The sequence below is a fragment of the Hylobates moloch genome, unplaced genomic scaffold, assembly GCF_009828535.3.
Source record: "Hylobates moloch isolate HMO894 unplaced genomic scaffold, HMol_V3 SCAFFOLD_7, whole genome shotgun sequence".
NCBI classification, from domain to species: Eukaryota; Metazoa; Chordata; class Mammalia; order Primates; family Hylobatidae; genus Hylobates; species Hylobates moloch.
In genome coordinates this window covers 27,289,783-27,303,654 of record NW_026652282.1, presented here as the reverse complement: position 1 = coordinate 27,303,654, position 13,872 = coordinate 27,289,783, and the positions used below count along the sequence as shown (strand labels likewise).

Sequence of the window (13,872 nt, the reverse complement as noted above, 5' to 3'; positions counted from 1 at the left end):
AAAAAAAAAAAAAAAAAAAATATATATATATATATATATATACATATATATATATATAGAGAGAGAGAGAGAGCAAGTTTTTCATATATATTGTTTCCATGTTGTAGTATCTATATTTGAGTACCAAAGTACTTACTCTTACAGAGTAAGATGCATATTTTGATTAAAATTAACTTCCAAAATTACTCTAATTACAGCAGTGAAGTCACTTCCAATTAGTAAAGTGTTTCCATGCCTAGGTTTCCTGTGGGAGAAAATTACCTGTTCAATGCAGACTAAGAAAATAAAAAGCGTTGAGTGTTGCCTTCCTCCTTTTATATCACACACACCACCTTTCCTCTTTTCTGGAGGAAATAATAAACATAAGGAAAGCAAGAGGGCAAATTCTGAAGTACTTTGAGAAGATAAAATATCTTACAAGTCAAAGGTTAACTTGACACATCATACACCATGTGATAGCCCTGTGATTTACAAGGTAGCATTGGGGTATGTCTCTAGGATGCCAGCTCCATTAGCATTAGGGTGTGTCTCTAGGAAGCCAGTTCCATTTGCCCTATTTTATTCACTGAAGTATCCCTAGGAACTAGAATAGTGCCAGGCACAAAGTTGGTGCTCAATAAGTATTTGTTGAATGTCCAAAAAATATGGTGTATTACATGTACTTATTCGGACAAAAATTATCAGATAAAATGAGAAACACTTATGTGCAGAAAAACTTCACTACGATAGGAAATTCCAGTTGTATTACTGTTATTCATATTACTGCTGCTCCCTGCTACTCTCAAATCCCTAAAGGACTCTAGGTTAAGAAAACAAAGTGTTGGCCGGGCGCGGTGGCTCACACCCGGCACTTTGGGAGACTGAAGTAGGTGGATCACCTGAGGTCAGGAGTTTGAGACCACCCTGGCCAACATGGCAAAACCCCGTCTCTACTAAAAATACAAAAATTTGTTGGGCGTGGTGGTGCATGCCTGTAATCCCAGCTACTCAGGAGGCTGAGGCAGGAGAATCACTTGAACCCAGGAGGTGGAGGTTGCAGTGAGCTGAGATCACGCCATTGCACTCCAGCCTGGGACACAGGAGAGAAAGAAAGAAAGAAAGAAAGAAAGAAAGAAAGAAAGAAAGAGAAAGAAACAAGGTGTCCCTTTTTGCTGGCTGAATTCATAAAAACCTCAATAGCAGACCTATGGGGCTCTGAATGGAATGAGACCCCTCTTCCATCACCTCCTAGTTTTAACTAGGGCAACGTCAAGGCCCTTATGCTAAAAAGGAATTCATGGATCTTTGGAAGAGACACAGAAAACAGAAGGATTTTGGTAAATTCTATTTGCTGTATTAGACCATGAAGCCACCCAATCAAACAACATTTGGATGTACCAGGATGGAGCCTAGACCTCCCTACTTCATCAAAGCGCTGAAACTTAGGAGACTGACACCACCTCAGTGTAGCCCGTCCAATAGAAATATAACCCAAACCAAAAATGCAAGCCACATACTAATTTTAAATTGTCTCATTAAAAAGTAAAAAGAAACATATAAAATTAATTTTAATAACACATTTAAGCCAATATATCTATAAACTATTGTTTTGACATGTGATAGATATAAAATATTAATGATTTGTTTTTACTAAGTCTTTGAAATCTGGTATATATTTTACACTTACAGTCTACTCAATTCAGACTAGCCATATTTAAAGTAATCAGTAGCCACATGTGGCCAGCGGCTATTGTACTGGACATGAAGTTCTAGAGTACTTTTTTCCTCATATATCTAGGTTCACATGAAGCCTTCTGGCCATTGATTTGTCTACAGATGGACAAATGTACAAAGAAGGCTAATGATGTTTCCACAAGACTCTATGGTAGAGGATAATTAACTCCACATTAAAACACAGTACCCAGAGGCAAGAATGCTAGTCTGATATTTTCAAGTAGATTTCAGAAATCATTGTCAATTAAAGATAGCAGTGGCTGTATCATTTGCTTTATACAATGTCTAGCCTGGTCATTTGGTTTTTTGTGGGGGTGTTTGTCTTAGACAGGATCTGGCTCTGTCACCCAGGCTGGAGTGCAGTGGCACAATCTCAGCTCACTGCAACTTCTGCCTCACATAGGGCTGTCAGGGCTATGAAGAGGAGAAAGGACATGTAACCCAGAATTATGAGGGTCCGAGAAGGGCTCTCAGAAGTGGCAACTTCTAAACTAAGACTTCAGGTTGAACAGAAGGGAGTCCATGCAGGACAGTGGGTGTAGGAGTGCAGGGTGTACAGGTGGGCGAGGGTACACCGACAGTACTTGTTGATGAGAAAGGATTAGAGGGAGGCAAGGCTGGGACAGGAAGAGCAGTTGCAATGTGTCTGCAGTCCAGGTGAGACATACAGAGGCCTCCACTAGGAGGGCAGCTGCGATGGGATTGATAGAAGTGAAGTGCAAGTGCAGAGAGATTCTTAATTCAGGAGGTACAAGCAGGAAAAAGAGCAACACTCAGGGATGACAAGTTACAGGTCAGCGCAACTGAGTGGCAGTGTTTACTAGACAAGGAATAGGGTAGGAGCAGTAGCTTCAGGACAGGAACGCATAGGAGATTGCAAATTTTGTTTTAGATAATGTGTGTTTGAGGTGTTGCTTGGGCACAGAAGCGGAGATATCCAGTGATCAGTTGCTTCTATTTTAGGTTGTAAGCTTAAAGGAAAAGATCCAGGCTGGGCACTGTGGCTCATGCCTGTGATCCCAGCACTTTGGGAGGCCGAGGTGGGCGGATCACGAGGTCAAGAGATCAAGACCATCCTGACCAACCTAGTGAAACCCCATCTCTATTAAAAACACAAAAATTTGCCAGGCATGGTGGCACGTGCCTGTAATCCCAGCTACTCAGGAGGCTGAGGCAGGAGAATCGATTGAACCCAGGAGGCGGAGGGTGCAGTGAGCCGAGATCACGCCACTGCACTCCAGCCTGGTAACAGAGCGAGACTCCGTCTCGAAAAAAAAAAAAAGAAGAAGAAAGGAAAAAAAAAAAAGATCCGTTCTCAGACTTTTGTGTGGGCCAGAAAGGTAGTTGAGAACGTCATGCTTGGTGTGATGTAGAGGCAAAGAGCACACACAGACCCCGGAAGCACAGAGAGCTGGGGGACATGGAGCTCCAGCCCTGCCCACATCAGCTATTTGACATTTTTTTTCTGAGCCTCTATGTTTTTCATTTGTAAAAGGATAATAAAGGAATTTATGAAGGGTATTTAGCACAGAATAGACACAGAGTATACATCCAAAAGCTGTCAACACTATGATTGTTGCTACTACCGCTACTAATTTTATAATTACTACTATTACAATTACTACTCCCACCACCACTAATAGATGACATAATAAGGATTAGAAATCACTCATTCTGAATAATGAATATAGGAAGCCAGTCCTATATTCATCTCTAAACCCAAATCATGTCTCAATTCCAGATTTTGTTTTGGGTGAAGGGCAATTTAAAAAGGAAGAAACAAGGAAAGTGAACATAGGATGAGAATTTAGCTCAGTGCAGACACAGTATATACCCAAAAGATGTAACCAGTACTGTCACTGCTGCTACTACTGCTATGTTATTATTATTATTATTATTACTATTACCTATAAGTGGTAGTATTACAATTGGAAGTCACCAGGTCTATATTCAGCTCTATGCGCAAACTATGACTCAATTCCAGATTTGGAGGAGGAGAATAATTAAAAACTGAAAAAACAAGGAAAATTGTTTTTATAAAAAAGTGTTTGGCCGGGCCCGGTGGCTCACGCCTGTAATCCCAGCACTTCGGAAGGCCAAGGTGGGTGGATCACCTGAGGTCAGGAGTTCAAGACCAGCCTGGCCAACATGGTAAAACCCCACCTCCACTAAAAATACAAAAATTAGCTGGGTGTGGTCGTGCACACCTATAATCCCAGCTACTGGGGAGGCTGAGGTGGGAGAATCACTTGAACTCAGGAGGTGGGAGGTTGCAGTAAGCTGAGATCGCACCATTGTACTCCAACCTGGGCAACAGAGCAAGACTCCGTCTCAAAAACTTAAAAATTAGCTTCTGAAACAACACATGTATTCTCTGCCTTATAAGAAGGAGACTTGTGGGGAGCTGAAATGCTCTCTTTACTAAGTAACTGTCCTGTAGGCTTGCCTCACTCATCCTATGACTAATTCATCTGTCCTATCATAAATGTGCACATTCATTTCCCTCCCCATGTGATTTCCCCACTAGCCTACTCTTTTATGACACACTAAACTTTACCATGTGATAAGACATTATTCAGAAATGTAAACTTCCTCTTGAGAACACCATGATACTACATAAATGTGAGTGACTGAAAATAAAAATATTAGCCACATATATGTTCCATGCCAAATTTGACTAGAAAAGGCATCTTCCAAAGAAAACATAGCAAATGAAATTATGTTTTTCTTAAAAATGAAATTGGCCTAGCACGGTGGCTCACGCCTGTAATCTCAGCACTTTGAGATCACCTGAGGTAGGGAGTTTGAGACCAGCCTGACCAACATGGAGAAACCCCATCTCTACTAAAAATACAAAAAATTAGCCAGATGTGGTGGCACATGCCTGTAATCCCAGCTACTCGGGGAGGCTAGGCAAGGGAATCGCTTGAACCCAGGAGGTGGAGGTTGTGGTGAGTTGAGATCACGCCATTGCACTCCAGCCTGGGCAACAAGAGTGAAACTCTGTCTCAAAAAGGAAAAAAAAAAAAAAAAGAAAGAAAGAAATTGTAGTAAATGGCATATACATACATCAAATACAGCTATAGTTTCTGATTTTGACTTTTTCCAAGATGCCCCAAGTTTTATTGGTGTATTCTAATCCAAGCGTTCCAGTCAACACACCTGAGTCCTTGTAGGTCCCTTGCTGCTAATGTTGATTCATGTTTAACATGTGTCTACCACATGCCAGATGCTGTGTCAGACTTTGGGGAAGAAAAAGGACATGGTTCTATCCCTCAAGAAGCTCAAAATTGAAAGCTCTTACCACTTAGTCTTGTGACAGACAAGACAAGAGTGGGTGGCAGCTCTCTGTTGAGAATGTGTTCCTGGTACTTGTGTAATGTGACGGGCAAGGAAACAAGCAAATGTAGTGGAGAAAGAAAGAAACAACAAAAGAACCACAACTTGGCCGGGCACGGTGGCTCACGCCTGTAATCCCAGCACTTTGGGAGGCCGAGGCAGGCGGATCATGAGGTCAGGATTTCAAGACCAGCCCGGCCAACATGGTGAAACCCTGTCTCTACTAAAAATACAAAAAAATTAGCCGGGCGTGGTGGCGCACACCTGTAATCCTAGCTACTCAGTAGGCTGAGGCAGGAGAATTGCTTGAACCTGGGAGGCAGAGGTTGCAGTGAGCTGAGATTGTGCCACTGCACTCCAGCCTGGGCAACAGAGTGAGACTCTGTCTCAGAAAAAAAAACAAAAAGAATCACAACCCTAGTTATCACAAGAGTGGCCTCCTTCCAACTGTGAGCCAAATCAGTTTTACCAAATTTATTGTTCATTAGTCCCTGGCCCATAATGGGTGCTTAATAAATGTGTTGAATACATAAATCAAGGAAAGAGGAAATCCATCTGTAAGCCTTATGAGATCTCTAAGTATGATGGGACAGCTGGGGCCAAGGGAATGCTTCCTGCCAAAACAAGCACTGAGCAACAATTCTAGTCATTCTTTATATGTATTGTCTGTTGAAACAAAATGATTATGCAACCATTATCCACAGTGACACACCTGAGCCCTGCCTAGGACCCACTGAATTTGAGTCACAAGATGATCATAACCCACAGTATTCATTCAATATTTTTATAGATTGCAAAACCAATTTATAAGTATGTTTTTCTTGGTGAAGATTCATTCGTGATGATAATCAGAACTGACACTTGATTAATAGGTGACAAGGTGGCCTCCCCCTTCTCTCATCTCCCCTTCACAGTACTCTAGACAGCTGGGGAACCCAAGGCAGTAGTCAGGAGGACTGGTTTCAGAGTATAACAGACCTGGACTTGAATCCTAGCTCCACCAGTTACTCTGTGACCTTGGGCACAATCCTCAGCCACAGTCTAATCACCTGTGTAAAGAAGCTTACTAATACGATCTACATCACAGAGTTATGAGGATTAAATGAGATAATGCTGGAAAAGTCTTCAACATAGTACCTGACACATTTCAAGCCACAACACATTACAAGTCTTTTAAAAAATCATCATAGTGGGGAAAATATTAAGTTACCAAATTAAAGAAGGAAGTTGATTGTTTAAGCTGAAACTTTTGTCTTACAAAGAAATGGCCCCTCCTTAAAACCTGTTACACTAATTCTCTTTCCAAGAAGTTCCTACTCTGCAATCTGAGTTACCATGTGCCAACCCCAATTCACTTTCCTATCAGATAAGTTGGAAATTTTCCGCTTGTACAAAGCATATGCATGGGGTCCCAAGATTAATTCTTCAACAATTGGATGAGGAAGTGAACATGTTCTATTGTATGTCTACTACTAAAATGTAAGAAGAAATTAAGTAACCAAACGTACACAAGAACATTTTAAGAGGTAAGAAAGAAAACCAGAATTAAAATTCAGTTAACTTGGCCGGGCACGGTGGCTCAGGCCTGTAATACCAGCACTTTGGGAGGCCAAGGTGGGTGGATCGCAACGTCAGGAGTTGAGACCAGCCTGACCAACATGGTGAAACCCTGTCTCTACTAAAAATATAAAAATTAGCCGGGCGTGGTGGTGCACGCCTGTAATCCCAGCTACTCAGGAGGCTAAGGCAGAAGAATCACTTGAGCCTGGGAGGCAGAGGCTGCAGTGAGCTGAGATCATGCCACTGCACTCCAGCCTGGGCTACAGAGCGAGATTCTGTCTCAAAAAAATAAAAAATAATTCAGTTAGCTTATTAAAGAGAAATAAAAATCTACTCAATAAACATGTATAAAATACTCTCTGAACAGTCTTTAAGTGCTGTTCATCTTTGTATTTCATAAAACATCTTAGTCAACATGACAAATAGCTTAAAAGGAGGTCCCTGCTCCCCAGTACAGCAGATATACAATTATAATACAAGGGGGAAGGTAATAAGAGCTATTAATAGAAGTATTTTTAAAAGTGCTGTAGAAAGGGGGGGAATTCTGAAAAACGGTTTGAGGAAGACTTACACTAAAAGGTGGCAGTTGAGCCACTATTTAGAGGTAGAGAAGCAGATATGGGGGATAGAGGTGGAGGCATTTCCCTGGGATGAAAGAGCACAGATAAAGCCTTTTCTCCTTATGGAAGAAAGCTAATATTGCTAACAGAGAAAAAAGAAGAAGAAAGCTTGCAGAGGTTATTGGTCTCAGGAAAGTCAAGTTAAATATGCAAATTTAATGAATAATAGTCAGGAAATTACTTAAATATCTTTAATTTTATAAGCTTCCTTATGACAGTTCTTATCCACTGTATTCTTTCCTGAGAGGTAAGCAATTATTTTTCAGTCATAATTACAACGTGGAGTAGTATGACTGGAATAACTCCCGGGAATCATCTTGTGATTGAAGCACTTATTCAGCAAATCTTTTATCTGCATTTTGCAGGGAGTGGTTTAGCAACCTCTTTCCTTAAAAACAAAGGAAAAAACACCTTGCTAAACCATTCCTAAGTTTTTCACTACTTCACACGGGATCTCTAAGGTTTTTTTATTTGCCTCTAGAGCATTCTTTCATAGTTGTTTCTCAAGGACAGGACAATTTTATTGATCAACTTTTATATATCATTCTCTAAGCAGGATGAGAATCTTCTGAATTTGCATCTTAGCTTACATGCAATGAGACCAGGCCTCACAGAGCCCAGTAAACAGGAGCCAATTTTTGAAGTCTCATGTTCATGTTACACACTGAACAATTAATTGTGGTAATATGAAGTTGATCAAGTCCTTCTTCATTGATGTAGAAAGATGTCTTTTGGGCAACAAAACCTGAGGGACCAAGAACAACCTGCAGTGAATAAAGAAGATTGCTGGGCTACATGGACAGCAATAATGAAGAGTCAAAAAGAAGGCATGGACAGTTCAAGCTGACTCCTAAAGGAAGCCTACAAAGTTATGAAATATTTTACCCATTTTCATATCGAGCAAAGGCTGTATAAACTTGAGAACATCTGCCATACTTGGTTTGGCCCCCACAGTGCTTTATAAACTAATTGCCAACATTTAAGAACTGAAAGATTTCATTGAAAACTCTAGACTACCTGCTTTTAATCTGACAATCTGGCAGCACTGGGCTTGTGTTCCTGCTTGGCAGCTACTAGCTGTCCCCTTGGCCTGGATATCTCTCTAGTCTGCCTTCCCCTTTCTACCTGCCTGGTCCCTGCAGGCATTTGTGTGGGCAATTCTTGAATATGGCTTTAAACATCAACCTACAGTTAGTTGGCACACGTCTTAATGGTCTTTCTTAAGTTGGGAAGATGTTGATCGTGTATATTATGTATTAATCAAATCCAGTTAAGCAAACTTTCTTATGATTCAGGATTACTTTATAAACATTTCTATGAGTATAAGACAAAGTGAAACCTGCCCTGGGTGATCAAAAGATAAATAGTGCAAGAGACAGTGGAACTATGCTTGGCAGCTCAAACCAGGGTAAGTCATTAAATAAGATTCAAACCAAAATTAGACTGTCTCACTTTAGACAAAAAAAGATATGTCAGGATCAAAGCACAAATGCAGTTTTTAGTCAAGTGCCAGCTTTGACAGAACTTTGAAAAAATATATACATTGTATGTATAATGTATATGTATAAATATACACATATGTGTATATATGTATAGATATATACATACTAAATAACACAGGAAAACATGATTTGCGGTAAAGTGAAGAGCTAAATAATCATTAAATATTTACATCAGCTTGCCAAGTTAGTCAAATATCCATTGAAAGCATGGGCTTTTATCAGCAGGCATTCATTTCAATTACTTTTGTTTATTTTTTATTTATTTTTATTTTTTTGGGACAGAGTCTCCCTCTGTTGCCTAGGCTGGATTGCCCAGGCTGGAGTGCAGTGGTGCGATCTCCGCCCACTGCAACCTCCGCCTCCCGGGTTCAAGTGATTCTCCTGCCTCAGCCTCTCGAGTAGGTAGGATTACAGGCGCCCGCCACCATGCCCAGCTAATTTTTGTTATGCCAGGTTGACCAGGCTGGTCTCGAACTCCTGACCTCAGGTAATCCACTCGCCTCAGCCTCCCAAAGTGTTGGGATTACACGTGTGAGCCACCGCGCCCGACCTCAATTACTTTTAAATTACCTTACTGAACTCAGTGCTAGGTCACTTTAAGAGCAAGTTTACTAATTGCACAAAAATTAATCAGCAGAGTCACTTAAATAGCAATCTTCTGCGGTAAAACTGTGATGTCACACATGGTAAATAAAAAGAGAAACAGAATTTCCGTCTCGCATTATGCTGTGAAGCACAGTAAGGACAATCATTTGTTTATAATGGGCAAAGTCTCAGAACTGAATTTTGCGAGTCTTCGGAATTAAATAAAGATTATGGCAAAAGCAGTGTAGTGTGAGTGTTTCCTAATTTGTTCTGCCACCCTCCCCAGTATTCAACCCTCTGCAATTTTTGTGGGAGAGGATGACAATGCATCATCACTCCAATACTTTATTCGTTCTACTGCTGGAAAGGACGCCGTGTTAGCTACCACAGCCGTGACACAGCTTTCCCCCCATCCAAGGACGTCCTGTGTCTCGCAGGCCAAATGCTCCTGGGGAAGACCGCGGTAGCCGTCAATGTGGCCACCTGTCCCCTCCGGCAAGCGGGCCGCTCTGCGCGGATGCTCGGAGAGTCCCTGCTCCCTTTGGGGGAAGAGTCACCCCATTAGTAGGTGACCCAGCTCCGCCACCAAAACTGCGACTGTTCAACTCGGCCGTGGGGGTCATGAGAGGCCGAGGTCCCCCAGGCCTGGGTGGGGCATCCCCAGTGTGGCAGGTCCCGTTCCGGCCTCCCTCCCTTGCCCAGCGGCCGGGGCCCCGGGCCGGAGAGATGCGGGATGGGGACACAACAGCCACCCCCTCCGTCCCCCGACTCCCGCCCCGGCTCAGCGCTTCTTCAAATGTCACCCCGGGCTCACCAAAAAGCGCGTCGAACTGGTGCCCTGGTCCACTGCCCCTACCAGTGGCCCCAAAACTGCCTTCTTTGAGGCTGCCATGAAACCAGCTTCAGGTCGGCCGGCGATTGCGGCCGGTTTCCTGGGTGACGGCGGCGGGAGGGGGAGGGGCGGGTGACGAGTCCAAAGAGCGAGGCCGCGCGCGTCCGCTGAACGCTCGGACCGCACTCGAGGCGGCCCCTTTACCCGCGCGCAGCCTTCTCACCCCGCCCCTCCGGCCCAGGCCCCGCCCCCCACCGCGTACCCCAAGGCTCCAGGGGCGTGTCAGGGGGGTGGGGGTGGGCGCTGTCACCTGGGCTGGCCAATCAGCAAACGCAAAAGAGCCGAACGCTCGGACAAGCAAAGGGCGAGGAGACGTCATGGGGGCGGGGCCTGGGCGCGGTGGAGGCGGCGGCCCGCGCAGTAGGTCACGTGGGGGCCCGGCGAGCCGACAGCCGAGCCATCCAGCTGCATGGCTTGGGGCGGAGACGAGTACTGCCCTTTGGCAGACAGCGCTCCTGGCCGGCGAAAAGAGCGCACTTCCACTCGTGTCCTGGGGCTCGCCTCCATAGGGGTCCCAAAGTGTGTAGAACTGCTTGTTCCCTCCGGTGGACTGTGCAGAGTCGTGCAGCGACGTGAGTCGCTGTGTGGACCTACCCGGCCCGGCCTTCCCGCGTTTCCCACGCCCCGCCCACCTCCCTGCGTCTGGCCCCTGGTAATCGTAATCATTCCTTTGGCTGGGACTGACCCCATATAGGGTCACCTCAAGGAGCAACGCGAATCCTTCACCGTTGCAAGCTTTTCAGGGACAAGAAACGCGGAAGTTCTTTCGGTTTAGCATTTAAGGAAAGCACCCAAAATCAACCTCCCCAAGTTCCTCCATCGACCATTCAGGCAGAAGGCGCCCGGCACCACCCAGTCCTGACGCGCCCTTGCTCTTCGTTTGGCCTCACTCTCCCCCACACGCCATTTCCTCTCCCTCCATTAACTGCTTTGGATGGCAGGGGGACAGAAAAGGGACTCTCCCTTGACCTTGAATTTACCTTGCCCGGATCCTTCTGGATCCTGTGTTCTAAGGGCTTTCAAACTTGGAACCAAGACCCACCCTGCGAAAGAGTTTACAAAACAAACTCAGGCTCCAGTGTGTGTGGGCGGGGAGCACATTTGTAGTTACAATTGTTACACATGTAAATACATGTTATATACATCTAATATACATTTATGTATATATAGAAAAACTTTCCAAAACAATATTTGTCCTTCCACGGTATGCATTCTGTATTTTTATTCTATGGCATATCGTTTTTTTAATGCTGATTGAAAATCACTAAATTGCTTTTGTAACCCACCATGCTCTCTATCAATTTTAAAAGCACTCCGCTATACCCAGTGTCATTTCTTTCCATCCCTTTCCCAAATCTCTGTGTTCTGGAACATCTTTTCTTTTCTTTTCTTTTTTTTTTCCTTTCTTACCTTGCTCTACACCACGTCACTTGTCCATCTCTGTTTGTATGGTTTTACCACACATGATCTGAAAGCAAATTTTCCTAAACACCGTCTAGACCTCACATTCTAATGTTCCAGATGAAGCCTGCTTATGGATGTACTAGATTTAATAGCTATTGATAAACTGGCTTGCTTTAATTTAAGAGTGAAGATGAGTCAGTATTTCTGAATTTCCTGGAAGAGGAAAAGAGGGAGACAGGCATATATGCAGGAACTAGGCCAACTTGCCTCTAAAAACAATGAAAGGCATTAATTGAGTGAATGATATAGAAAAGGATTTTCTTGGTTCTAGAAGGCAGTAAAAACAAAGCCACCAAACCTACCACATCGATCCATTAGAAAAAAAATCCCTGACCACATTTGAACTTTCACATACTTTTGACTCTCAGATTCCAACAGGACAGCAAATTATTTGTTTGGCAGCACAATGGGATCAGAATTCAGACATTTCAGAATAAGTTGGGCTAGATGTACATGAGGGATCTTAAATTTGTCAATCCTGTGGTTCCTACAACAATGTATATTCCACATCCTCATTCCTTTCACCAAAACAAAACTGAAAAGCCAAAATATTGGCCTTTCAGGCGTCACATCTCAGCACCCTGTTAGAGATGAGGTAAAGATAAGGGGAAAGGTATTAGATGGAAGAGTTGAGCTCAGCCTATCTTAAATATTTACTGTGAACTTTTTTTTTTTTGAGATGGAGTCTTGCTCTTTCGCCCAGGCTGGAGTGCAGTGGCGCAATCTTGGCTCACTGCAACCTCCACCTGCCAGGTTCAAGCAATTCTCCTGCCTCAGCCTCCCAAGTAGCTGAGACTACAGGCCCGCGCCACCATGCCCGGCTAATTTGTTGTATTTTTAGTAGAGATGGGGTTTCACCATGCTGGGCAGGCTGGTCTCGAACTCCTGACCTCGTGATCCACCCGCCTCCGCCTCCCAAAGTGCTGGGATTACAGGCGTGAGCCACCGCGACCGGCCTACTGTGAATTCTTATAAGTCCACTTTGTCTTTTTTTTTTAGAATTACAGTCAGCCTTCCATACGTATGGGTCTCTTATCCAAGGATTCAGCCAACCGCAGATCAAAAATATTTGAAAAAAGTCAATACAACAATAACAAATAATACAAATAAAAACAATACCATATAACAACTATTTACACAGCATTTACATTGTATTAGGTGTTATAGTCAATCTAAAGATGATTTAAATTTACCGGAGGATGTGCATAGGTTACATGCAAATACTATGCCATTTTATCTAAGGCATTTGAGCATTCTCGGATTTTTGTATCCTCAGGGTAGGGAGGGTGAGTGTGTGTGTAGCGAGGGCATTGGGGGTGGGGTCGTCCTGGGGTTAATCCCCAGAGGGACAAATCCCCTTTTGCTTGACCTTTCTCACTCAAGCCCCAGCTATTGTCCAAAACCTTTATATAAATGTAAAAATCAACCAATAGACACTCTGATTCCATTTTTCATACTATCATTGAGACAGAGTTGGAAGTATTAATAACAATGGGGCCTCTGAGGCCAAGAGCGCATAAGTGACACACATCTTAAGACTAGCCAGCCTCCTGTGGCAGAATCAGAACTAGAATTTCAGTCTCCTGACATCAAACCTAGTGCCCTTTTACAGGAGTCTGAGGGAAGGGAAGCTGAAGGAAGTTAGGTAGGAAACCAAACAAAAAGGAAAAAAAGATAGGATGCTGGTTCACCTTCTTCTCACCACCCACCCCAGATCTGAGGCAAAGCAATAGAGAAAACACTGGAGTGGGAAGGGAAGGACATTGGTTTGATCTTGGCCCTGCCATTCAACACTTAATCATCATGGGCTTGAATAATAACTCATTTATTTCCATGGCTTCTTGTTACTTGTTTGTCAAATAGGGAAAATGTCACTGACGTAGATGGGTTAATGTGAGACTTGAATTATGTAATGCCTGCTAAAGCACTGTACAAGCAGAACGGTTAATCATGAAAGGCAAGAGGCAGTCTCACTGTCCTATCTCCATCAAAGAAACCCAGAGGTGAAGATCAAGGTCCTTCATGCAAATTAAGTGGCTTGAGTCACCTAAAGCTCACTGTGATGATTTCTGACTGGTAAAGCAGGAAATCAATGTTAACCTCCCTCTTGGAGAGTCCCTAGGTGTTTCACTTATTCTTCCTCTGGTTTTTACTGTTTTTTGTTGATTTACACAGAATTTACATAAGCAGAAAGCCT

At 43.4% G+C, this 13,872-nt stretch overlaps 1 protein-coding gene across 1 annotated transcript in view; it reads right to left on the bottom strand.

Moving 5' to 3' along the window:
• The window catches only part of GK (glycerol kinase), an 81,171-nt gene extending 70,934 nt beyond the window's left edge, over positions 1-10,237 (bottom strand). Inside the window, exon 1 of the mRNA XM_058441302.1 lies at positions 10,134-10,237. Within this exon, the coding sequence (XP_058297285.1) occupies positions 10,134-10,211 (78 nt within the window). The 5' untranslated portion in view covers positions 10,212-10,237. The remainder of the gene's footprint in view (positions 1-10,133) is intronic.
• Positions 10,238-13,872: the final 3,635 nt, after the last annotated feature.